The sequence below is a fragment of the Sardina pilchardus genome, chromosome 3, assembly GCF_963854185.1.
Source record: "Sardina pilchardus chromosome 3, fSarPil1.1, whole genome shotgun sequence".
Lineage (NCBI taxonomy): Eukaryota > Metazoa > Chordata > Actinopteri > Clupeiformes > Clupeidae > Sardina > Sardina pilchardus.
Window position 1 is genome coordinate 27861175 of NC_084996.1, and position 27455 is coordinate 27888629.

General features: G+C 42.0%; 1 protein-coding gene across 6 annotated transcripts in view; it reads right to left on the reverse strand.

The window, feature by feature from the left end:
* Positions 1 to 21034: 21034 nt before the first annotated feature.
* The window catches only part of rbfox1 (RNA binding fox-1 homolog 1), a 163698-nt gene continuing 157277 nt past the window's right edge, over positions 21035 to 27455 (reverse strand). For 5 of the 6 annotated variants that reach the window (XM_062532661.1, XM_062532658.1, XM_062532657.1 and 2 more), the window contains exons 11-12: positions 24134 to 24209; positions 21035 to 23098 (exon numbers count right to left, since the gene is read on the reverse strand). In XM_062532661.1, the coding sequence (XP_062388645.1) occupies positions 22976 to 23098; positions 24134 to 24209 (199 nt within the window). In that variant the 3' untranslated portion in view covers positions 21035 to 22975. The remainder of the gene's footprint in view (positions 23099 to 24133; positions 24210 to 27455) is intronic. The other variant, XM_062532659.1, reaches the window with a different exon arrangement.

Genomic DNA, 27455 nt, shown 5'->3' on the forward strand with positions numbered 1-27455 from the left:
AATAGCACAAAAGAACATATACACACAACTATTTACAATTTAAAGGTAGGGTATGGAATGAGCTTTTTTGGCCATTTTTGCAAAATCACTTGAAATCCTATTCCTAACCCACTTATAGCCACTAAGTTGGAAGCACTGAAATGGAAATTAAACACGTCAATCATCTGCGGAACGGGCAGGGCTCGAAAAACTCCAGCCAATAGAATTCCTCACCCCATACCATCATTTCACAGCTCGATCGTCAATCTAACGTCTTACTCCTTCCTACTCCCCCTCCCCACCGCGCGCGACCCTTTCGAAAGCTGGTGACTGCGAGTCAGTGCTGAAACGAAACCAACTGCCTGCTGCTGCACGTCCATGTTCCCCTCTTGTTGTGTCACTTCATTTCTATACAAACTAACTAAGGCAGCGGATACCTACGGAAACTCAATCACCAACGCAATAAATAAGCTATGTAGCAAAAATTACATTTTACCATGACACGAAGAGTGCTGTAAACATGAAATCGAAACTTAACAGCTTGGAGCTACGGTGGAATAGGCGAACCAACGGGGCAGCACTAAACTCGGATATTTCAGGAGATAATCGCCCTGGTAAGAACAAACCAGATTCTGTTCAAATATACACACCTATGGCTACTGAACCATATGTACTACAACCCTTTGGAGGTGAATAGCCTAAAGAATGTAATTGGGGAAGTTGATGTGAGTGATTGTATGGAGACTAGAGCTCATAGTGCTGTAGACGCCAGGATGGCATTTCATTTAGCCTGGCTCGCTCTCGAGCTGCGCATTTGAATTGTCGCTCGTGCATGGAGGGCGGGACTTGAGGTTGTATATGTTCAAACTCTGCCGTCCGTTTTGCTAATTCCGTACCCAACCTTTAACAGAATATTCCATTTTGTAGATCTAATATATTACATTTTTTCAATGGCTTGTGCGATGATCAATGCAGCAAGCCTGTCCCTTCCCTGGTCTCTCGTGTACCTGAGGAGCTTCTTGGAGGGGAGGTTCCGGGTCCAGATGTTCATCAAAAGCTGCGTTTCCATTGACCATTAAATTGCGCAAATTAAGAGTTGCGAAAAGAAATGTGCTTAATGGAAACACACAAATTTCGTAAAACTCACATTTTTCGATAAAAAGTTTTTGCGCTCGGGCGAGGTGGTTTTTTCGCATCACACGAGTCACTTGATCCAACAACCGGATGTTTAAAGGAACGAAAACGACGAAGAAGACAGTCGACAGGAAGTGGTACCAGGAGAATGATGTTAAAACATTTTTTTTTTCATTAAAAGTGGCTTGTGTCATTCTAAAATGTTGAATCCACAGCTCCTCTGTGAACTCGCCGACAGTGGCGTGCGGTGAGGTCTGTGGCAGGGTAGGCAGTGGCCATTCACATGTGTAAATTCCATCCATACACTCGCAAATATTACTATATTTTCATAGTAATACTCCTCCTACTTAGTCATTTTACAGAATCAGGTGTCACTAGGTGTGCATTTTGAAAAAAATATTTATTTATTTTTTACCCTACGGGGGTCCGGGGGTTTCTCCCCCGAGAAATTTAGAAAATTGGACTGTTAAAGATGCAGTTTCAACGTAGTTTGAGAAGGAAATAAGAAAATTCGTTGTCCTCCTCATCATATTTTAATAACAAATAGCCTAAACTAATTTCCCTCCCTAGACCTAGGCTACTGGTATTTATGGGGGATTAAGAGGGGGGGAAATCGTTTTAACTGAGACCCAAACTTTTTTTTCTGCCCGTGACATGATGGATAGTGAATAGCAGCTACCTGGTGCGTTGTTGGCTTCTTTAGTAGACCTGGGGGGTATTCCATCAAGCGAGCTAACCGTAAATCGCAGCTAACTTTGATAAGCCTCGCTAATTTTAGAGAGAGCTCGGTTCCATTACTCCCGCTAACAGGAATCTCAGCTGAGTTGCTGGGGTAACATATGCTTCTGAACTAACCTGGTCGGTGGCAGGCTAACTGCCGAGCTAAATTAATCTGTGTTGCAAATAAAAAACACCAGTCGGAAAACGAGTCCCAAACCGTTGGTTCCGTCAACCTATGCTTTCCTCACCTGTAGCGTACAACTTAAAAAATAGAAGGAGAAACTTTTTTCCGACAGTGTTGTAAGCATTGATTAAGGCTACCTATCCGCTAGTTTAAATTAATTTCTGAAAATTATGCAACTTACATTGTTTGAACTTGATCTGTGTGTGGTCCGAGGAATCTTGCGGCTCCACATTGAGTACGTCTTTCGTGGTGTCATGCGCAGCGTTACAGGACAACAGCCGCGGCATATTTTGCGTGTTCTCGGGTTCGGTTCCCATGCGATGAATTTACATAGGCTATGTTAATAGCCTACATTAATATTGCCATGTTTAGTTATGCTCTTTAATGAAAGGCATCACTATTAAGGGTCATATACAGTAGGCTAGCTTCAGTGACAGTAGGCAGGCTGTCAGTGGGCTATAGGCTACGATGCAAGGCGCAGCCTATAGCCTAATTCTGTAAAGGCTATAATAATTAAAACCGCTTCATATAGTCTAATTAATTAGGCATATAGTTCGGATATCAAACCAACTGTATTACACAATTAAATAGGCTATGAAATGACATATTGAAAGCCAATATTGCATTTCAGATAGGCTAATTATATTTCACAAACACTTTGGCAGAACTATATGCTTATGGGAGACAATAGGCTAGGTTTTCTCCCAATACTCCCAGGACAATATGGCTACTAATTTATTTTATGACCACCGAAAAAATATTTCAGAGTGAACCCTTTTAATTTACAAACGTAGGTTATCTTTATTGTTGAATAGCCTATGCCAAAGTTGTTTTGAGTTTAAATAGCCTGCTTATTCACTCGTTTTGTTCAGAGTGAAGACAATCAAAGTCACAATTCAAAACATCATAATTATAGGCTGTTTAGCGATTTACAGTAGCCTACGATTTTGTTCCTTTTCTGTAGGCAACTATTTTTTTCACTCGGTGTTCAATTTGACTACTTCCGATGAAAATCCTGTAGATGGCGCTTGTAAATCGAACTGAAATCGTCTAGTTTGCCTTAATTTTACGACATATATCTTCTTTTCGTCAATCTACGGTTTTGGTCTACTTTTCTACCTCGTGCACGAGCAGACATGAAGCTGATTTAAACCTCGTTTGAATAAACGAGGCCAAGATGCAGCTAACACAAGTTAATGGAACGGCTTCAGCCCCAAGTAAAAGTTGACGCTAGTTCAAGCCAGGTTATTTTTGTTAAGCGCCGCCTTTATAAGCGACGTTAGTGGAATACCCCCCTGCTGCAAACGTGAGACATCTTGTAGGCTACTGTTGATGAAATATAACCTCGTTTTCTAGCCTCTCGGTGTACTTGGTTGACCATGGTTATCCGTCTGGGTTTTTAATTAGCTAAACTACATAAATCCACCATTAATTTGTAACTGTATGCTACCTCCTCCCTGCTATTTCATATCTGGAGTTGTCCGAGCTGATGTCCCGAGTCCCGTTGATGCTGGACTGCCATTGGCTTATCTGCGTTCTAAAGGCAGCGCTTGGCGTGAATAAGCATGCTTATGCTCCCCATAAACTTTCGCATGAATCATGTAATACGCATGCGCAACCTCCGAAATTCGCAGCATTGAAATGAATGGTGAGGATAGGCAGAGACCTTAAAAGCCTACCCTGGCCTTTGAAATCCAAGCAAGTTTCGGGACTGCTTGCTTGGGCGTTCCCACGGTAACCAGGCATGTTTGCTTTGCTGCGTAGTTCAGTGTTGTGAATCGCTGTTTGCGTAAGCCTTCATGTTTGAGTTTTTGACCTTAAATAACACGTACATTTACTTTGTAGAATTGAAATTGCATTCTAATTGTATTGTTTGTGACTTCAGTGTGAGCTTTTAATAATATATTTAATAATAATAATTCTTTATAGATCAGTGCCGTCATCACTGGATAGACTATCCCATTGTCCCCCCCCCCCCATCATTCGTTATGTAGATCAGTGAGGATCGAGGCAGGATGTATAAACGCTGCTTGAGAGGCACCTTATGACTGATGATCAGCGTATGTATCTGCCATGTCACCTAATGTCTTACAGCACGCGAGAATACACAAGATTTTAATTTGGTTTATAGCCTAATGTAATGGAAACACCGCAATTGCGAAAATTGTGATTTTCGACATAAAGACAATATCGACAAAGTTTTTGCGAATATTAGTAATGGAAACGCAGCTAGTGTCAGATTCCAGGATGTCTCCATTGTCAAGGCAGTCATTGTGCTGGAAGGCATATGATGCAACCACCTGGGCACAAATGTAGGTCTGACATCCAAGGCTCTAAACAGAGTTGACCTCCAGCGAGTCGTCATTATCCCAAATGCTCTCTCCACGATAGACCTCTGAAGTTCGCCTACAAAAAGGATCCAAAGCTGCCATCTTTGCCCATATAAGGAGATCCGGGAGTTAATTGAAGCTAACTGCCTATGGCAAGTTGCATTGTAAGTTAGCTTTGGGGTAGCAAAGATCAAAGTGTGCCGTCTTCACCTGCCGAAGATCACAGTATCCACTAGACGGCAGTGGACAAAACTGTGTAGTGAAAAACGTCAGCATTTCAAATGTCATAATCCCCGCGAGAGTTTAACAGGTGCAATTATTGAAAATCCCCATGTTATTTTCCCATAGAAAAAATCTCAAGATACCGGATCTCCTTATTTGGGCAAAGATGGTGGCTTTTTTGTAGGCGAACTTCAGAGGTCTATAGAACGGGCCCTTGATTGGTGGTAATTAAATTTCCTTTACACCTGGCAATTCACGGGCTCTCTGTAAGGAGTAATGAGAGAGATGGGTGTCCATCTCCTAGGATGAAGTATCCATTAGGTGGTGGGTACCTTCTAGCAAGGTAAAAAATGCGGGTGTCATGTACCGAACCTGGATAGCCCACGAAAACATCCAGGAATTTTCCGTTGTGGTCACAGATGGCTTGCATGTTGATGGAGTAAAAGCCTTTGTAATTTAAACAGACGATGGAGTGCTGGAGGCTTGATTCTAACATGACAACCGTGAATGGCACCTACAGCTGGGTTGTTCAGGGCTGGTGTCCCAGCAAGCTGGGCAAATCCATTACCCACAGTGTCCATGTCTGTAGGCTTTGGGAAACTAATGGCTCTGTGTAGGTTGTCCCAAATAAACTGTGCCACCCTATGAACGATCCTGTGGATGGTGGATTTGGGCACACTGGAGACTCGAGACACCACACGATAGGAGAGACCATGGGCAAGCCAATATACGTAGATGAGGACTTCATATTCATGGCCCCAACCATGGTCCTGCTCTCTCCTCATCAGACGCAGACATGGCCTGCCTAGATAGTCTGAAGTCCTGTCTGGTCTCCAAATCGACATTACACCACAGGCGCAGGATAGGCACATCAAAATTGACTCTGCAGTGTGCAGTCACTGTGCGGTCACTCTGGAAAACAATGAACAAAAAACCCTATTCCAATGAGCAGCAACCGCCACTGCTGTAGACATTTTATTCATTTGATTCTCTTGAGAGCATCGATTCTATTTTTTACATAGAACTTAATGGCTTTCCATTCTCTATCTTTCAGATGAAGAGGCTCAGCTTTTAGGCATTTATCGCAATCAGATTTTCCAGGCACACGGCATGTCCTTATGAAGTTTGTCATATGTTTTTCAACTGCGTGTATCTCTGGCTTCCAAATTTTTCTCACGAATGGTCTGCGTTCTACATGAGGAAAAAATCCAGGCTTATAAATAAAGAAAAAACATACCTTTTTGCTGTATAATCTTTGTTGTCCTATACCTAGGTTGTCAGAAATAAATACCTTTACATGATCTGGTCCCCCTTTTGGTCTTGAGGTCAGTCTCTTTACCTTTGCTTCCTTCAAAATAAAATTAAATAATCAGATTCATTAGATAAAATAGTTAAAAAATAATAATAGTGTAAACTACTGCCTGTTGGCAGCATGGCAGAAGTGTTTGTTGCTCTCACCTGAATCTGGAGCATCCTGCACAGCCCTGATGTCGTTCTAAATCCTCCTTGAGAGTCTGACCCTACAGTCACACAGGCTACAAGAGATGGCGACAACTCCACCAATGTGCCGTTGAGTGGGGAGGTGATTCGCGAGTGATTGACGGCTAACGATCGCTACGTGCTAGGTGGCTGACCGATCGTACATACCTTCAGATATATTTTTTGATTACAAAACCTGGCTTTTTTGGATTTTAAAGTTCATATTCCTCACTAAAAGTTGCAAAATATAAGGCAACAAACCCTGAACTTACTTGTTACAGAAATACTGCCTTCGATTAGTTAGCACCGCCATCTTGGATAAAATGTTCAACTTTACTTTCAAACAAGGAACGTCACGCTTCCTTCTCTCCGATTGGCAGTCGCTTTGTCGCTTCGCTCAACATTTGCATAAAATATAGCCCTCTTGTCTATTTTGGCCCCGCCTTGCTCGCGGCAGCGGCAAGCTTGTCGCTTGTCGCTTGTCGCTGGCAAACGTTCATTCCCATTGAAAATGAATGGCAGCCTGTCATTTTGTTGCTGTCTCTTGTAGCCTGCAGTGACTGCAGGGTTAGAACTGCAGCATGTACAGGTCGAAGTGTGGGAGACCAGAGATGCAGTATTCTGGCTGCTGCCCAACACTTTTTCTTCATAAGATAAGATAAGATAATCCTTTAATTGTCTCCCAAAGGAGAAATTTGCATTGTTACATCGTCCAGACAGTGAAGGAAAGGAAAAAAATAAGACTTACAGACAAACCCATCCCACTCCTACAGTACATCTGTGAGACATGCAACATGCAACAGTACACATTCCTTAGGCACCCCTCCACTGTACCTGTTTGAGCACATGTGGGGAAAGCACAACCGCTATGTACAGCCAATTTGTCCCAATACCAGTCAATCTTATCAGCCTGCACTAATGCTAAAATATAAATAAATAGACAAATAAAATAAATACAACAACCTGTCCTAATGCAATGTATAAGAACTGTATAAAAACTGTATAAAAAGGTGGTCAGTAAAACAGCTCTAATAATTCTAAAGTGCCTTGTGCTCTGTCAGGACGGTGCTTATTGAACAGTCTGACAGCAGTAGGTAGGAAGGACCGGCGATGTCTCTCCATTATACACACAGGGTGTAGTAGCCTGTCACTGAAACAGCTGTTCAGTGATGTCAGAGTGACATGCATTGGGTGATGCTCATTGCCCAGCATAGATGTCAGCTTTGCTACCATCCTGCCCTCTCCCACTGTCTCTATTGGGTCAAGCTTGCATCCCAGAACAGCACTAGCCCTCTTGATGAGTTTATTGAGTTTCATCCTCTCAGCAGCTGAGATGCCGCTCCCCCAACATACTATTGCATAAAAGATGGCTGATGCCACCACTGTGTTGTAAAAAGTTTTTAAAAGCGCCCCCTGAACCCCAAAGGATCTGAGTCGCCTCAGCAGGTACAGCCTGCTCATCCCCTTTTTATAGAGTGCAGCCGTATTGTTGGACCAGTCCAGCTTATTGTTGAGATGAACACCCAGGTACTTATAAGATGTCACTCTCTCAATCATATTTCCCTGGACACTCACTGGGGCTGATGGGGGGTGACCCTTCCTACGGAAGTCCACCACCAGTTCTTTGGTCTTGGCCGCATTGAGTTGAAGATGGTTCCTCAGGCACCAGTCTGTGAAGTCCTGTATGAGATGCCTATACTCTGTCTCGTCATCCTCCTTGATGAGGTCCACGATCACAGAGTCGTCAAGTAACACTGGGGGAGTTGTATTTAAAATCTGCAGTGTATATGGTAAAAAGAATTGGAGCCAAAACAGTTCCCTGTGGTGCCCCGGTACTGGAGAGAACTGTTTCTGACACACAGTCCTTTGCCCTCACATATTGTGGTCTCCCTGTGAGGTAATCCAAACTCCAGTGTGTCAGGTGCTGGTCCACCCTAGCCTGGGTTTCCCATACTGCCTTGCGCGGTGATTTCTTTCACGCTGCTAAGGCAGTCTGGAAACTAACGCCCCCATTTTCGCCTGATGTTGGAAGCCAATCACAGAACAGGGGAGAAAGCAAGACCATGATGAGCTGCAGAGATGCATTTGATTGACACCCGTGGCGCCCAATGAACGGATCTGGGCATTTTTTCAAATACGAGAAAATGAACGACTGGTTGCCAGACCACGTCTCATTTGAGAAGTGGGAGGCGTTAGCCAGGCCCACCCCCATATTTTGTAGCTTTCCCCCCAGGAGTGTAGGCCTTATGGTATTGAAAGCACTGGAGAAATCAAAAAACATGATTCTCACAGTGCATCCAGGCTTGTCCAGGTGAGAAAAAGATCGGTGAAGGAGGAAGATGAGAGCATCCTCGACTCCAGTGCCAGGCTGGTAAGCAAACTGTAGTGGGTCTAAAGCTGCTCTCACCATGGGGCGGAGCTGGGCAAGGACCAGCCTCTCAAAGGTCTTCATGAGGTGAGATGTCAAAACAACCGGCCTGTAGTGGTTCAGCTCTTTGGGATGTGGGATGTCTGTCGGCATCACCTTGCATCTTTGGCAGATGCACCAAGTGGGTTGTCCTGCCACACGATCCGGGGGTGGAGCACTCTCATTCATTGGGGGCAAGAAGTCAAAAACTAGAGTTGGGGTCTCTGGGCAGGTGACTCTGAAGAGCAGATAATGTAATTAGTTCAAGACTCAGATCCTTCAACTGTATGCCAGGATGTAAACATTATCAATGTGGACTTTGATTTCTAAACATGGTAATGTATAAGTGTAAGCTATAAAACACAACATTATCGTTTATCATTTTTCAGTGTTATAGCACAGCCCCTAGCTTCATACCTCAGTCTAGGACTGTGGTTGCTAGTTAGCACTTTTGATCATGTTGGGAAGATTATTTCTACAATAAATCAATATATCATCTGTAACTAACAACCTCATATCGCATAATTATTGTATACTTACAATAAATTTACTCACGAGACATGTTTGTGACATGTATGCGCTTTCACCGTAGGCCTATGTGAGTTTCCGTTTGCAGTTCCCATATCCATGCGCGCGTTGTGTTTGTTTTGTTTGGTGTTTATGTGGAACGTCAACAGATGTGATGTCAAACAGGATCTCATAGTGCACCTTTAAGAGCTTCTTAATGAATCTGGGAAACACGGCCAAAGCTTGTTTAAACAATCTGTTCTTAAGCCCTATTCGTACGGGATTAGTATTACCTGTGGACCTCTGGTCATTTTCAAATTATCACCCCACCTCTGTGTTACTTGCAGCGCATTCGCACGGGATAAGCAAAGTCTGTAAATAACTCTATTTTCACTGACATTACACCCGGATATGTCGTATGCTAACGTCCGAAAACAACGCAGAAAGTACAAAAGATATGCAATTGCAATGGCAATCACTGAGATGCCGATTCGCACGGGATTAGTATTATCACCGGACGTCTGTGTTTGGCGAAATACAGTAGGTAATTTGCGGCGGAATTTTCACTTTACAAATTACAGACGTGGCACATTCGCACGGGACTAAGATCTCAGGCATTCTCCGCAATTATCACAAATCACCAAAGGTCCACAGGTAATACTAATCCCGTGCGAATAGGGCTTATGAGTGTAATAGTTTATGTAAATGCATATTACAAGATCAACAACTAACAATGAATGTTAAGTAAAATAATTAATCTTCCAGATTGTTTCAAAAACATCATCAGCAGTGCAATACAAAGGTGGAAAGTACCAAAACATGACACTTATTGTTTTGGTAGATGATTAACTACTCAAAACCCCCCAAATATTCAATTCAACACTCAATTCAATTCATAGCCAATTAAGCATTGTAAAAGTTCCTGGTCTTGCAACATGGTCATCCTCATTGCCCATGTGTTTTTCATTGTGACTCGGAGCGGGTCCCACAATACAACTGACTCCAAATTAGTAGGAACATTTAGCCGGCTAGCGTCTTACCACTTCTCAAATGAGACGTGGTCTGGCAACCAGACGTTCATTTTCTCGTATTTGAAAAAAATGCGCCACGGATGTCTATATCCGTCTGTGCATAGCTCATCATGGTCTTGCTTTCCCCCCTGTTCTGTGATTGGTCCCCTAACTCAGTCAAAAATCAGGGCGGTATTTTTCAGAAAGAAATCACCGCGCAAGGCAGGATGGGAACACCCAGGCTAAGGAACATTGAGCAGCAGTGGACTGTGTCAGTGGCCTGCATTACCATATTTCACCACTAGGTGGCCACCTTACCCGCATCTCAGATGAGAATTCTATTTTTTCAAACTATTTGTTCAAACTTCATATGATCTTATCACTTGTGCACATGATAATCTTAGAAGCAATTTCTCAAACAGCAAATGCTTTAGTACATCCATGCAACTGATTGTTCAAATGTTTACTGTTTTTACATTTTCGATCACTAATGTCATGTTGGTCATAATGCACTACAATGGTTCTATGTTGAATACCCTATAAAACAAATAAGGTAGGACTTATTTCATCGATTGAGCCATCACATGCAAAAGTGTTGAACTAGTTGTCATAACTGGTTGTCATAATCTGCCCAGCATATAGTGGCTTGACGGCCAGGTGCATCAGAATACTGTATACAATGACATGTACAGCAGATCTGCCTCACAGTGGTGCACAGCTCCATTGTAAAGAAAGGGGTGTTCTAGGTCTTCCCTTTGCACAGTGCTGTAATGATCTTTCTTTTCTTCATACTGTAATAATGTCTATCATACTCTACATTAACAGTGCAGTACAGTAAAAACGTCTATACTGTACTTACATATCTAATCTCTTGCAAACAACCCCCCCAGCTGATCTTTTTAATGTTTATACAGATTATATTGTTGACCTTGTTGACATTTGATTGGCACTAATAGTATCAGTCAGGGGTTAGTGCATTACATATTAATTTTAAACAGTCAATGGCCTTAATGGTTTTCTGTGTCCTTAATGGTATGCTTTGTATTCAAAGTTAAAAATAAAGTGTCTTTTTTGTCTTTGAATTTCTTGTTGATTTTTTACATTAATTCGCTGATATTTCATTTCAATGTCCATTATTTAAACCTACAAAGCTTCTAAAGGGAAAATAGCTGTGATTTAATCACAGCAAAATTGTGTTCATTTTATTCAATTGTTGCAGCCCAGAATTAATGCTAGTAATTTTAACTTAAGTTAAATATTGCACAGAAGCAAAACAATAAATATATTGCCAGTGCCTGTAAAATGATAAAATAATTTCAAGCCAAAGAAAGCTTTATTAAACAGGTGCCTCCTGGTCTGTTAATCTTCCACAGCAATGCACAGCCAGACAGATTAGCACAGACCGGCCCTTCCAAACAATACTGCAGTTTTCTGAGTATCGAGACTGTACAGAATTGAATTGTTTGCAGTTAATATGAAGGAATTTTGGACATGACTGCATTGCATTGCATTACATAGTTCTACACTTTCTACTTCTACACTGCAGAGATGCAATATTTTGGACTTGAAAATATGATTGCACTGCACTGTACTTCAGAAAAAACTGCAGTATTTTTGTAAGGGGGCGGCCAAGAACTCAAGTTGTACACCTGCAAGAAAGCACACCGACAATTCAGAATAATTATAAAAACAAATCTGCACCACAAGGCCCAGCAGTGTCTCCGCACCAACACAAACAAAGTGAGGAGTCCAATCCATTCACCAAACCCCTGATGTGGCGTGAGCCTTCATGACACCGCAAGCCCCCCCCCCCGACACTCCTCGCCTCGCAGCTGCCTCCACCGCAAACAAAATAAAATTCCAATCAATACCTCTTGAAAGGTGGTTTTTATCAGGGGCTAAACATAAGTGGCTGGAAGTGATCTGCATATTTACAGAGCTGGGAAAGAGTAGCCCACAGGTGCCAAGCTGCTGCTGCTACTGCTGCTGCTGGTGCCGCACTGACATTTTGACAGAGAGAAAGCCATAAACAAACAGCGCAGACAAACGCAAACGAGTGGTGAGCAAAAACAAGGGGGTTGGGGTTTGAAGGGGGGGGGGGTTGTTGGGGGGTGCTGTTGGAGAATACCGAAAATGAGCATCCCCCTGCAATGCAAGGATCCGTGAGCGTGTGTTCTCCACGCACCGGCGTCAATTACTGGGAACAGTTTGCAAATAAACAGAGCCAGCAGTCCTCATAAATTGCCAGTGTAATTAAGCAGTGCAGATGCATGGAGTATGGGGCTTGGGAGGAAGGAGGAGAGGGAGAGGGAGAGGCGGGGAGGAGAGGAGGGTGAGGGGTGTAGAGAAGAGCGGAAAGCAGAGGAGAGAGTTGCAGGCAGGCATTATTTATCCCGCGCAGTGAGCAGAGCCGCTGACAAGGTGGAGCTGATTAAATATTAAAGAGGAGCATATGGGAAGTGCTGGGCTGGTGCGAGAGAGGCAGTAAGAGTGAGGAGGGGAGGGAGGATGAGGAGGGTGGGGGGGGGGGGGGGGTGATGGTAGAGGGGGGGGATTATGCAGGGCAAGATGGAGACAGAAGAAGAGAAAGCAAGAAGAGGGGATTTGGAGAACCGGAAGAGTGAGATGCAAAAAAAACCCCGAGACATGCCATGCTGGTCATGTTGAGAATAGAGAGAGAGAGAGAGAGAGAGAGAGAGAGCAACATCAATGGTGTAGTGTGGAAGAGAGGAAAGACAGAAACAAGAGTGGAGAGAGTGAAAATACAGCAGGCACGATGGAGAGAGAAAGAGAGAGAAGAAGAAGAAGGATAGAAAATCCTCGCGAGTGTGTGAGCGAGAGAACACTGCAGCGGTGAAAAGCAGAGAGGAAGAATAAGCGGAGGAGCAAACAGAGAGAGACCCGAGCGGGAGAGGGGTGCGCGGGGTTGGGAGCAAGGAGCAAAGAGGGAGAGAAAGAAAGATCACTGCTGTGTCAAAGTGGTGCAGACCTGCATGTCAGCTGCATACGAATGGCGCCAGGGGTCTTGTGCAGGCGCATTTGGACACGGCAGCCCGCAGTAGAACTGTAACTGATGTGATTGAGGCTGAAGTGGAGAAGCAGCAGAGGCAAAAAAAAGAGGAGAGAGAGAGAGAGAGCGAGAGAGAGGAAGAGCTGCCCCCATTCTCTCAGCCTATTGTCGCCATGAATGGTCCAAATGTACCGCGTGCCATCACAACACGGTGCTGCAGAGGTCCATGAAATATTTATAGTAGGCTGGCATGTGGCTTGTGAACTAGTATCTACCAGTGCCCATCAATTCTCAGGGTGTTCTTTAACAGCAACATTGCTGTGAACTTTTCCGGTCTTATATACAGTATTTATGAGTAATACGTTATATTGACAATAACTGTTGGTAAACACGGTTGGTTATTGAACCAAAATGAGATGTACAGAAACACCAGTGAGGAGTTTCTGTGGATGTCAGTGTGGGTTTCTGAAACAAAGAGGCCAACATCAAAGCAGTGTTTTGAATCGGTTGGTTAAAAACAGGGCCCTGACTTTCAACCAGCAGGGGGAGCTAGAACACAAGACATTAAGTCATCGCCTCCATTGGAGGGACTGCCACTGCATACCAGCAGCGCTTTGTTTTCTTTCTTCCTTTTTTTTTTTGTCACGAATGTGACCCGAGTTTCAAACGAAGGGTAGTTAAGTAGAAATCTGTGGGGTGTCTATATACAAAAATATTTTCAAAGTGCTCAAATTGTTAAGGCATTTGCCAAGAGCATGCTTTCAAAAAGCAACCAGTACAGATGGATAGACGGATCTCTAAATCCGCCATAATAAGCTGTTGAGTTTTTTTTCTTCTTCTTCTTCTTCTTCTTCTTTTTCCTGTGAGTAAGCCCGGGAGCATTTCTCTCAGCATCCGTTTGGCTTTCTCCCCTGTCAGAGAGGCCACTGCCATAGTCTTTAAATCTGATCCCCCTATAATTGTGTTGTTCTCTAAAACCCTCTACCCAGTCATTAAAAATACCCTAATTCTTTTTATTTTTTGACTATTTTGACAACTATTACAATGTTGTTGTAGTAGTGTATTGTTTTTAAAATAAATGTTATCTCTATATTCTTGTGCGTTTTTACTTTTGACGTAGGAAGAGGATAAAATGACATTTTTTATCTTTTAGAACTGTACTGCGGCAAAGAACTATATCCCTTCCTTTCCTTTCCATTTATTAAAGTAAACACATGCTGGGTCTGTTCATAATGCACCCAGTGTGAAATAAGCCTCTTTATAGTCACTATACATCATTTTGGAGAGTGAATGTGAGGAAACTTGAGGCCAGCATAATATCTTTCCTCATGTTTGTGATTGGGCCTCATGACTACTGACCAGACCAGAAAACCTCACCTGGGATAAACAAAACAACGGGCACATTAAGCCAGATATTGCAATCAGCGCAATACAACAGTCCTCTTGCATTCAACTTTCTCTCGCTTACATAACACTAGTTTAATGACTTGAAATGAGAGAGAGAGAGAGAGAGAGAGAGAGAGAGAGAGAGAGAGAAGACTGCCTGACAGAAGACTGCCTTGGAGTCGAGAGATTAGCTTACATCAGCGTCAACATTGAGGTGTGCCGTTGTACATACAGTACCTTGGAGAACAGTCATTAAGGCGATGAACAGGAGCCTCATATATATATCCAGCAGAACATGCTGCTTGCTCAGTACAACCGAGAGAAGCATCCCAACCTATGTTAGCATTTGAGAAAACCCTGGCTGGATATTCTCAGCCCACTCATTAAGTGAGCAAGCTGAACACGGATATGAATGATGCAAGGCCTGTGCAGTCCCAGGACTCCCATTCTATACCTCCAGGTTTTTATTGACACATGATGCAATTATATTTCCCAGACTTCCCGGTAGATGTGCAGTGCAGTCTGGGATTTATTTACAATGGCGTAGGGCCATATAGATTTTAAGGCTGTTCTGTCAAATTCAAAATAGATACAATTTTGACCATGGACTTTATGGCCAGATTCATCTTATAACCGGCCAGCCTGTAGTATTTGTCTGTTTTGTCAGCAGATTACTGATTGGAATGGGCACAAACTGGATTGAAGTAATGATACAGCTTAGCCATCCAAATGAGTGTGTAGATGACATTATAATACAGCATATCATATCATACAGTATATCAAATAAGACTGGACCTCAGAGCCACATTGATCATCAATTTGATGTCAACTTAACAGCACCCTATACATCCAGCACAATTGTACCTGCTTGGTACTTGTAGTTACAGTACCTAACTATATGTTTCTCATTATGATACTCTGACTATGCAAGAGAACACTGTACTTGCACCTTCTGTTTTTCAGTAGTTTTATAATGATCTTTCGGCATCGGCTAATACACACATGCCACAGTGTTTTTTTCCTTCCAAGAACCATTTAATTTTGATTCATGTTTGGCATGATGTACTTAAGAAATGTTCATCGGTGAATGGGCTTTTAAAACAACCCTATCGTATTACTGCTACTTCATCGAATTTTAAATCTAGGCCTAACATCTTCTCATAATAATAACAATGTATCAAGTCTAGAGTTCAAAGCAATTATATTTCATAAGGATACTTAGAATTAAGGCAATTTTCCTTGTCTGGAGTTTATTTCAGTAGCCTACAGGCTTGTGGTTTGCTTTTGTACTTTGATGTTTGATACCCTTACCAAAATAAAGATGTCATAATTCTGCCCTTGGCAATGAGAGTAGTAAGGCCGATAGACTACAAGACACTATCTTGCTTGCAGAGGAGTCTGTCTGACAAAGCCTCCACTGCAAGTACATGTTCACTTAGTAATGCACGCAGCTAATGGTGCAATACCTATCATCTTTGAGAGCATGTTCAGTTGTTAAAACGCACACACACACACACACACACCCTCTCTCTCTCTCGCTCTCTCTCTCACACACACACACACACTCGCTCTCTCTCTCACACACACACACACACACACACACACAGACACACACATACACACACACCTTGATTCTTGAGCATTGTTCCCTGAGAATATTCAGTATTCTTCAGTGCCTGCTCGCCACGAGCGGGTTTTCGTGACAGATGAGGTGCCAACAGCAAGCAAGCTCCTAAGCTGATTGGAGGAGACAGTCACGCACTTTTCCGGTGTGTTTGGCTGGGTGGTGGCAGCAGCGGTGGCTGGCTCGCTGGCGGAGGCTGATGAGTCACATGTTATAGCTGTGGGGGCGATGAGATGGAGGAGGGGGGTGGGGTGCGGTGGGGGGCCCGCACGAGATGCACCAGGAACGCCACCCATGGAGGCTCAGCCGTCTCATTGGCTGTCTACCTGAAGCACCGTGAAGAGCATCGAGAAGCTTGTTGTGCCCGCCGTTGTCTCTCAGCAGTACGGCCTAGAATGGGCGTTTGAGAACTTGAGAACTCTGTCCTTGCCTGTTCTCAAATACTTGGCTGCACTTTTCTACATAGTGTACAGTAGGCCTTGAACACAAACTTAACCCATAATGTAAAATTATCATTTGAACTTTGGAGTAATGGTTGCTTTCCCATACACAGTTTATTCTAGTGCCTGAAGAAAAGAATATGCACTATTGCAGTATAATATTCATAATTGTATTATTATACTGCAACAATTAGCATATATAGTAGACTGATTGCGAGGACCTTTTATCATATAAGGAGCATTTGCTAATCACTTTGCACTACCTGAACAACGAATTTCTCACAAATAATACATTAAAAATATTTTAGGTTCTTCTGATAAACACACAGCATTTTAGATGTAATTTCATTTGGTCTTAGCAAAGGCCCCTATGGGTATATGTTGAGAAAGCTGTGCAAAAAATGTAAACAATCCAAAGCTAATGGTTGTCTCCAGGCCAGTTGTGACACGTCTTTTATTATATTCAGTATCTAGTCTGGCTATCACCATATTAAGCTCAATCTTTTAAGATTGAACATTAGTATGGGGAGTCTGCGCTTTATTTCTACTGCACGAGAGGCGTGCTCTCTTGGAGGAGGGGCGGGACTGTCGAGCTCTATTGGCATCGTTCAAATGACTCCGTACGCTTGGATAATCCTTCAACCAATCATACCAACAATCCGGTGCATCTTTTGGATAAGCTAGTTTGTGATTGGAGCCAAAGGTTTTGGCAGGGAACAGAGGAGATAGATGTGCAGGTTTCCAGCCTGAGCTGCCGGGCGAAATCCAAATTTGTCGGCAGGTCAGGCAGGGTTCACCCAGCCTAATCAGTATCTCCACAGCTGAGAGATGGTTGAGACTGAGGAGTGTTGAGGAGTGTTGTAAAATATACACCCTTTAAGCCTCGGCCGAATGGGGAGACGGCACTCAAACAATCCTCCATAAAAACGCATGGGGTTAAGTTAGTTCGTAACACCAATATGGCCGTTGCCTACACACATCCGACACCTTCCAACACTGATCTATAAAAAACACTGGATAGCGCATCTTACGTCATAAACCTGAAGCCTCAGTACGGCGGCCATATTGGGACCACCCGGGACAATTTCATTGGCTTCATTGTTGATGGGGCGGCAACAATGGGATAGTCTATCCAGTTATTCTTTAGATCAGTGTGGGGGGGGGGGACGGGGACCTGCCTAAAAGGACATTGCCATACTATGGAACATATGGCCCTGCTCCTGACCATTCATAAGACACTCAAACTCTCGGCATTCTCCCTCTCTGTGCATGGATTGCTAACTGGGAAGGTGCACTGCTAACATCAAATAACTGATTAATAATACTGTAGCTAAGGATGATTACAAGTGCCTCTGCTGTTCACCTGGAGCTATAGCATACTAGTGCTTCGTATAATATTTTCCAGGACATAAAAAGGAGCACTCTCGACCCAGACAGGGAAGTATAGGGAGGGACGGCATTTGTGGCTCGCAGACCACCTTATCTCTCAGCTGCAGAATGTTCCAGAACACCATAAAATATCAGTAAGAGTAACAGGAAGAGTAGCCTATACTTGTAAGCAGAGAAAAACACATCCGCATGTAAAGTTTTGTATGCGCGATTAATTCTTTATATATATATATATATAAAAGAATTAATCGTTAATGAATTTCTCATTAACATATATTATTAGATTAGATTTTATCAGATTGAGATTCAGCATCATTGTCGTTGAGCAGAGTACAATTACAGCTACAATTGTGCTCAAGAAAATAAAAGAAAACGAAAAAGAAGGATTTCAAGTGTGCGAACCTTTTTCCATTTTTTACAATTACAGCGCCAATGAAAGTGCAGTGACTTGCAGTATACTTCCACTTGCACCCTCAGCCCCTCTGCATATACTACCATCTTCTAAATGAGCGTATGCAAATGCTGATGCTAATGCAGGCGGAGAAGTAAAGGCGTGAGAGGTGAGGAGCTGGAGGCCGGAGTGTCCAGACGCCGCAGCGGCCCTCCGAGGAGCCTGTTCGCAGATTACTCGGCATGATGTCAGAACACTTTACAGAATTGAACGGTTTCTCATGACTGCCCACACAGTCAGTCCCAACGTCACAAAGTGTGTGCTGTATAGCAAGAAGCAGGGGGTTTTATACAGAGATGAAATGTCATTCCGGTAAAAATAATTAACAGAGGGGGGGGGGGGATCCACCAATTACGGTAATGTTCCCGCTTAGTCTTGACTTCATTCAGAGGAGTATGCGACCATGACAGACACATTAAAAATATCAATACTTCTGGTTGCATGACATTTATGCAGATCTATATGAAATGAGATTAATCACTCAGACCTTTTCCCCAACTGACGTAGATGATGTGAATGCCTGAGTAGCCGCGAATCGAGGGCAGGCGACGAAAGAACGAGAAAGAGAGAGAGAGAAAGAGAGAGAGAGAGAGAGAGAGAGAGAGAGAGAGAGAGAGAGAGAGAGAGAAAAGAGAAACAAAAATGTTGAGAAGTTTAATAAACACTGAGTGCTACCGACACGAGTGATTTGTGAGTCTGGGACTGGTGTGTGTTTTGGGGTGGGGGGGTGGGGGTTACGTGAAAAAGGCAGGCAGGCAGGCATCCTTGCTCTCAGGCCCTTCTGCATGATAATCAATCCAGCTCCATTCAGTGAATCACGCAGAGCAAAGAGACTGGAATTACTTTATTTAATACTTGATTTAATTCAGACACATACATCATATCAGCAGCACGGGGAGGGGCTGGTGGAGAGAGTACATTTTAGATGGGAGGATATGAGCCTAGTGTGTGTGTGTGTGTGTCAGTGTGTATCAGGGTGGTATGAGTGTGAGTGTGTGTGTGGGACATGTGTGCGTGTGTGTGTGTGTGTGTGTGTCAGGGACAGGGTGGTATGGATCTGTGAGTGTGTGTGTGTGTGTATATCAGGGTGGTATGGGTCTGTGTGTGTGTGTGTGTGTGTGTGTGTGTGTGACTTGTGCATACAATCACTCATGATGCGTCTTAACACAGTGCCTAAAAGTACGTCTGCAAGATGGACCCTGCCTCTCCACGTCGACTGGACTCGTCTGAAATCTGAGAAGAAAGCCCATCTTTTTCAAATAATGGAATTAATAACCATTTTTAAATTATAGTCTCTGACATGTGACCCCAGATCTGTTAATTATTGATCACCCTCTTCTGTGAAGACGAGTTGTAATTACCAAGCATAATGTGAGTCCTCCATCACATTTAAACATTTATACTGCTTATCTTTCCCGAATAACCCCTGGCTAAGTTTTTCTAATTAGACTGATCAAATCGAGGCTGAGAGGTAATTTCGTCTTTTTCTTCAATTAGGGCTATCTGTGTTATACATATTTTATGAAATTCAAATATACCTTCGTGAACTGTTTCAGTCGTAATTAACATCTACCTCCTTCACACACACACACACACACACACACACATACACTCACCCGACCACCCTCCCCAACACACACCTTTTAGAAAAGAAGGGATTTTGTTCTGCGTCTGGGTTTGTGTGTGTTTAGCACACTGGTTTAGGTTTGAGTCATTGTTAGGTCTGTCAGACACACATACACACACACACACACACACACACAAAACTGAAAGTAAACTTCGAGGAGGGAAAATACTTTGTGCGGATTATGAAAAAGGTAAAATGCTTAAGCTCCTCACCCATTATCTCCTCACACGTGCCACCAAGACGACAGTTGAATCGCACCTTCAACAGCCTCCTCCCCATCACACACTGCCAGCTGCCGACAACGCTTGAAAAATCACTGCTTACAGTTCATCCTCATCTAGTCATTTCAGTTTTTTTTTCAATATACAGTACTGTATATATATCAGTCCAATGTTGGAGTGATGTAAAACAAAGTCTGATGTTCAGATGCTCTAGGACACCAGTGTAGCGGCAGTACTCTTGTTCCTAAAGCAGTGCGGAGTTTTGCTTGAAAACTAATCTCCTGAAAAGGCAGTCAAGGTCAGGTAAAAAACCTTACAAACACCACCAGGAAGTGCAATTGGACCTATTAAAAGGCCTCCTACCATGCGAATGTATGTTTTTTGGTGATATAGCAGGCAACACAGACCAGAAAACTACACAGTGCTTAGCCTAGGCAGCTAGTTGGAATGACAGGTGTGATATTTGCCCTTCACGTGGTCATATACCATAAACATTCATTTAAAGATGATACCAGTAGTTGCCTATAAAAAAAAAAAACATGCTTCAAAAAGTGGCAAATGATGGCACACTGTCCCTTTAAAGCTGAGGCATTGTATTGTCACTAGAACAACAGCATCAGTCTTTCTGTCTCGAAAGCAGTTGGAGCCCATTTCAGACTGAACATGAGTGTGTTAGTCCTTCAAAACATCAATTCGATTTGACTCCCATAGACACAATCATTTTCTTTAGGCTTTATGTTCTTAAATGCAATTTCACTCCATGAAATCATATTATGGCAAAAGTACCCTCCATCAAAATGCTATAACCTTCCCTCTGCAACATATTACTCCATGAGGAGGACAGCGAGAAGTCAAAAGATATACAGTAACATATAGAAAGAGTGTAGAAGAAAACAGGCCACCATGAATTCCCCTTATCTTGAAACTTGAAACTTTATTGATGGTTATTGTTAAGCGGATCAAAGTGCATGCACATACAATGACAAGGAGAAGCCCTGTTCACAACACATATTCAAAGCAGAAATTGTATAGTAGTGTCACAGCAGTGGGTAAGATATTTTTGCCAAGTTGTGTGATGTAACACACACAGTACACAGGAGGTTATTTGCAGCTGGATAAATTGAAGCTGCCTGATTTTTGTTATTTTATGGTTTTAAAATTTTTTATAAATACAAAAAAATGAGATACGTGACAAACACCTCTAATTAGGTATACTTGTAAACAACATGAAGGGAAGTCTTTTGCGTACGCACAGCCAAGCTGCAACTCTTCAAGGACACCTTGACAGCTTGTTTGTGTAGCACTTGTAAATGACAGATTTATCATTATTTCATATTTACATATAGATATCTTTTTTTCACAAGTCATATATTTCTCATTTGTCTTGATAATCAAACAGTTTTCAAAGTGTAAAGGCTGTGTCCTAGAAAATAATATTACAAAGGATGTCACATTATAAATGATATCAAAACTAAACATTTAAAGGAAGCCAAACAAAAGAAAACAGTCAACATAATGTTCCACAAGCTGAGAAGCGATGAAAAATTGCAGGTTGTATGTGCAAAATAGTAGAGTTGACAAAAATACTATGATCATATCTACATAATGATTGCATTACTTGTAAAGTGTTGATATAAATCTGAGTATGATTCCATAAAAAATGAGACACCTTTCTCTAACAGTTGGTCTACTACACTAAATCTAAAACATTTTACAGTTGTGTATTCGTATAAGAGAACATTTGCACTGCACAGCTCATTTTTAATACACTGTTGTTTTTTCACTTTCATCTGGTACAAATAATCATAGTTTCAATACTTTTGAAAAAAAAGAAAAGAAAAAATAGAAACGGTGCTATTGTCACCGTATTTCTTATTATTCTTTTTTTAATATCTCCCATAATATAAAAGTCGGCAATTATATCAATCAATATACTGGAAGTAATATAAAAAGAAGATTTCGTGGTTGGCCTAAAACTAGTAGGGGTTTGACCTACGGACTAGAGTATAGTTAACCAGTAAAATACTGTCATGGTGATTTTTTTTTTTCAGGGAGTTTTTTTTCTTTTTCTTTTTTACTTCTACTTGTCTCTATGTAAAATCTGACTATACACATTTAACACCCCAGGAACATAACCTTTGGCTTAGACTAATGAATGATATAACAGCTTATATTATCGATACAACAGCTGGCCCCTTCTCCTTGGCTGCCCGTCTTCCTACCATTGATGAAACTACATCCAGACTCTCAGGACAACTACGGTTCTCTATCTCCTTCTAGAGACTTCTATATATCCACCATGGTCCCCCTACCCACCCCGACCCGACAGTAAAGAAACCAGAATAGAGGAAACAAAAGCGATGTCAAGAAAAGCAAGAGAGAAAATAACAAAACAAAACAAAACAAAACACTTGACTACTGTAGTCACTTACACTCTTACAAAATATGATAACCCCAAGTGACTTAATATTTATCATACATAATTCATTTACATGATAAAGCCCTAACAATTTGTATTCTCACTTTTGTTTAATTCATTTTTTAACTTCTTTTTTAAAATCTAGCAGCTTTCTAGATCACCACAGAAACCTCTACAGCCAACAATCTATGTAATCTTTAGAAATTAAAAACCCACAATATTAAAATACACAGCACAAAATATCTGAGGTATAGATGAAAAATATCCGTTTTTTTCCTTCTCTCTTAAGAGATGCTAAAACGATGCACTACAGCGTGTACTGCAATACCCAGGCCTCTGAAATATTCTCTCTTTTCCCCCCAAAGGAAGATTTTCATAGTGTTTTTGTTTTTGAATAGATTATTTTTTTTTTATTTTTTTCTATTTTGTTTTTGTTTTAATATGGCGCGAAACGGCTATATCCACCTCGATATATACTAGCCTGTAATGAAGAAAGAACAAGGCCGACATCATCCGCGTGGCTCCTGGTCTTGGCATCAGTCAGGGGTGCAAATGCATTCTGGGAGGCGAGAGAGGGGAGAGAGGGGGAAAAAAAGACAGAGCCATGGATTTGCGTGACTTTAATGGCCGTGGTGCGAACCCTGCAGGCTTTTTCACATTATGGTTCTGTACATACCCCCGGACACGAAAACCAACCAATCAGTAGCCGTCATGCAGCAAGCATACCAAGACACCGCATGCCAGGAGAAAACTCAAGCCACACAAGAGTGTGACGGGGTCGGAGGGGGAAGAAATGACAACACGTTATTAAAAAGGAAAAAAAAAATCACAAGTGCTTGCTTTCGTAGGCCATAATGCATTTACAACAGAAATACACAAACGCATACACAAACACACAAATAATACAATATGACAGAGGTACAGTATACCACAAAGCAGATTGTTGAGACCATGCAGTGTGTTGATGGAGACTCCCAAATTCCTTCTTTAAAATGCCAGTGGAAAGCTAAAGCCTCAACCTCCCTGCCCCTACTGAAGCTTTTCACCTCTCTCCCTCTCTCTCTCTGACACACACACACACACACACACTCCCCACTCATATTCACGCACACACACACATCCTTTTAGCTGTTGCTACAGCACCACTTAGGTGATGGATTTAATTATCAAAATGACTAATTATTCCATTAAAGGGAGTGCTCGGCTAGGTGATATTCACAAAATTAGAAATATAATAACTAACATGCACTACACTGCCAAGAAATTAAGGCATTTATCACGTTTACTGTGAGGATTAATGTGGCATTTCAGCTGCCGTTAGCACAAGAGACAAATTCAATTACGTTTAAGTGAGGGGATGTCAGCTGTGCTAAAATCCATACAGAGGGAAAGGGGGAGTACAAAAATGAAAGAAAAAGAGGAAAAAATGAACAAAAAAGAATTAAAGCAATTTTTGAAGCGCATATAGAGAAACAAACGCAAAATAATGACCAGAGGGACTGACATAAAATAAATAGAAAGAGTAAGAAAAAATATGTACAAGACAGAGAGGGGGGATGCTGTAGTTTTTTATTTTCATTTTTTTATAACTCACCATGGCACCAACGCTGTATGTTGCGGCTGGAGCAAGTGTGTGGTTGTAGGGGTCGGCAGCATAAACTCGTCCGTAACTGTGAAGACAGGAGACTTGACAGTTAGGACACAAACATGTAGATTAAGACACATAATTACTAAGCACTCTCCCTCACACATACCACCCCTCAATGTGTCAGTTATCAACTGCAAAAAAACAAACAAACAAACAAACAAACAAACGTAAAAAAATGACTGCAAAACAACAATCACAACAGAAAAGCAACCAGGGAAACACAGCTGCTTGATCGCTGCCACGACAACAACGTTAAAATACAGCAAATACTCATGACCCACATGTGAATGATCGAGTGTTTCTAAGAAAAAAAACCAAAAACAAACAGCAAAATCAAATAAATGAAAATTATAAATAAAAAAACCCACAAATAAACATTGACACTGAAATGAAATCATTGAGGAGAGAGCCCCGCATGGTTCTGCTGTCATGCCACTGTGAACACAGGACATCACTGGTCCTGTTTTGAAGGGCCGCTTGTGCAAGAAATTACAAGACACTGGAGCAGGGGAAAAAGGTCACCGTTTGCTCTAATAATGTCCACAATTATTGATGTGCAGTTCTCTCTGGTTGTGGGGATGGCAGCAGTCTCAAAAAGGCAGAACTGTCTGTGCCAAGTTTATCGGGTTTAATATAGTCTGTTGTTTGACATTGAAAATAAATGTGTGTATACATAAGTCAGAATTGGTCCAAATGGATTTGTTTGCTATGTGATAACTCTTGCACAAAATAGCCCTTCAATTAGAGGTTGAATTACTGAACACAATTCATGGGAATAGTAAGTACCACAAAAAAGCATATTCCACAGCAAACATAGTAAATTAATAACAGAAAAAAGAGTCAAGGAACAAAAAATTGTGAGGTTAAGGGAACATTATATATGTTGGAAAAGGTATGTCCACGTTGTCGTTAAACAGCAAGCAGCCTAGCATTTATTTTACTCCTCCATTTTGCTCCTCCACACACACCTAAGGTGTTACAGGAGGGAGCTGTAGCAAAACTACATCAGTCAAATGCTCCACCTACTCCGCTATTTTGATAACTATGCGATCTGATGGCTCGTACTCTTATTGGGACGATGTTTCAGATGTTAAGATCAGTGGGTGGGGCTCTTCTCACGAGAGGTTTGTCTCGTCTCCTGTCTAAGATCGTGGCCCTTTTAAACTCTCCAACAGACTGACTGACTGACTGACTGTCTGACTGAGAGCTGTGAGCTCCCGGCTCCCAGAAGGCCGCGCGGTGAAATAACCTGGATTATCTGCTCCTCCGAGCCTTGTTATGCATGCATGGTGTTTCTGGACCAGATAAGAGCCAATCAGAGAGCAGGAGCACAGCCTATAAATGAGGTGATTTGCATATTCACTCACCCCCTCCTCCCTTCCACCCACCCCCTTGCGATTAAGAAGTTAATCCACAGCAGATTAGTTTGGACATTGTTATGCGCTGTACAGTTTGTCTGTCTTCACATTTCATTGGCCTGCCAGTATTTTTTTTCTTCTTTAATTTTTTAGTTTGACCTGTGTTATCTCTGTTTAGAAAGGCTATTTTTAATGACAGCATTGTCAGTGATCTAAACGAATTGACTGAATGAACTCAATTGGACCCAAGACAGTCAAACAGTGTCTAGAGGGCGGGGGGGGACTGATTTTAAAGAAATTATTTAAAAAAAAAAAAAAAAAAAAGGTTTTAATCACTTTTTGACAACAGTATCAGACCTGTGTCAATGAACAACTGGCTCTGGTAGGCAGTTTGATTAGAATGAAGGCCAGCAGCAAGGATAAAAAAAGGACATGGAAAGAGGTTTCTCAGGTCTATTTTCTATATATATATTTTTATTATGGCTTGTGTTTTGCTAAATTAGTATTTTAAGTCTTCAAAGACTAGCTCAGCGACCTAGAACAGGTCAGACTATTTGCAACAATTACTTGCAAAGTCCCATCCAGGTGCATAACCTTTGTCACCTCCATCATGATAATCTCCACAATTCCGTGAAGAAGAATAGTTTTCTCAAAGAATTGTGCGAGCTCGGTTTGGTAATTATCGAGTGCTGTTCTACTCTACACGTTAATACATTTCAGGTGCTACCGCCATAACGTCATGCATTCCTTATGTGCGGGGAATGTCTGCTCAACTGGCCTGCCAGCTCGTATCTATTTCTACATGTGTGTACAGGGGCAGGGAGGTATTCAGCATGGGCTGGTCCCTCAAACAAATAGAGAGGCTTTACCGTAATTTCCCAACTATTACACAGGATATTACTGTAGTGATATTTCGTGACATGTTTCCCGAATTTCTTACATGCCCATGTACTGTAGTAGGTGGGTGTTTGTGTTACTCGCGGTGGTACTAGTAAATCCAATTTCCGTTCTCGTTTATTAGCCCTGATTAGTTGAACCCGAAACACACCCACCCTGCGAATTACAGATTCCCAAACGTATTTTACAAAGAAATGGCTAATGTCCGTAAGTATAGGCCTTAGGCCTGAATGGCAATCTGTTTAGCATATTCATTTTTACTCTTAAAAGGACTCTGTCACAAAATCAATAGGCAGATGGACAGGTCCATTTTCCCTGCTCTATATGCAATGGTGGGGACAAATCACAAATCACATTCACAACTAAAGTCATTCCAAAGATCTAGCCATCTACAGCCAATGTGCAAGACATCGTACACCCAATCAGCAATTGTTTCACAATAACGAGACACTCACTACATACAGTACATACATACGTACATACATTCACATACATATACATACACTGTATGCACACACCCATACACTCACACAAAATCAAAACAAATCCAATGGAGATGCCCAGATAAACAAAACAAAACAAAACAAAAAATAGGTGAACAGAGAGAAGGCGCGACAGTCTCGATCAAATTAAAAATGAGGGGATATACACAACGAGAGAAACAAACAAACAGACAGACAGACAGACAAACACAGGGACAGAAAAATCAGACAGGTTCCAAGCGTGTGTCAGTGGATTTATCTTTCTCTGTCAGGAACGCATGCCCCTTCCAAGCAATGCCAGAGATAAGAGGAGGAGAAAAAAAAAACAACAAAAAAAAAAGAAAAAACCCAGAACGAACGATGAGCGGATGAGTGCAATGCCTGCCAGCTACCCTCATGCATGTACTCCAACAATACTTCAGTTTTAAGAAGCATTCATGAACGCAATAGAAGAGAAAAAAGTAACATCTACTTATACGAGGCCTCAAACAAAGAGACAACAGCGCTGCACAGAGACGCTATCTATCTGGT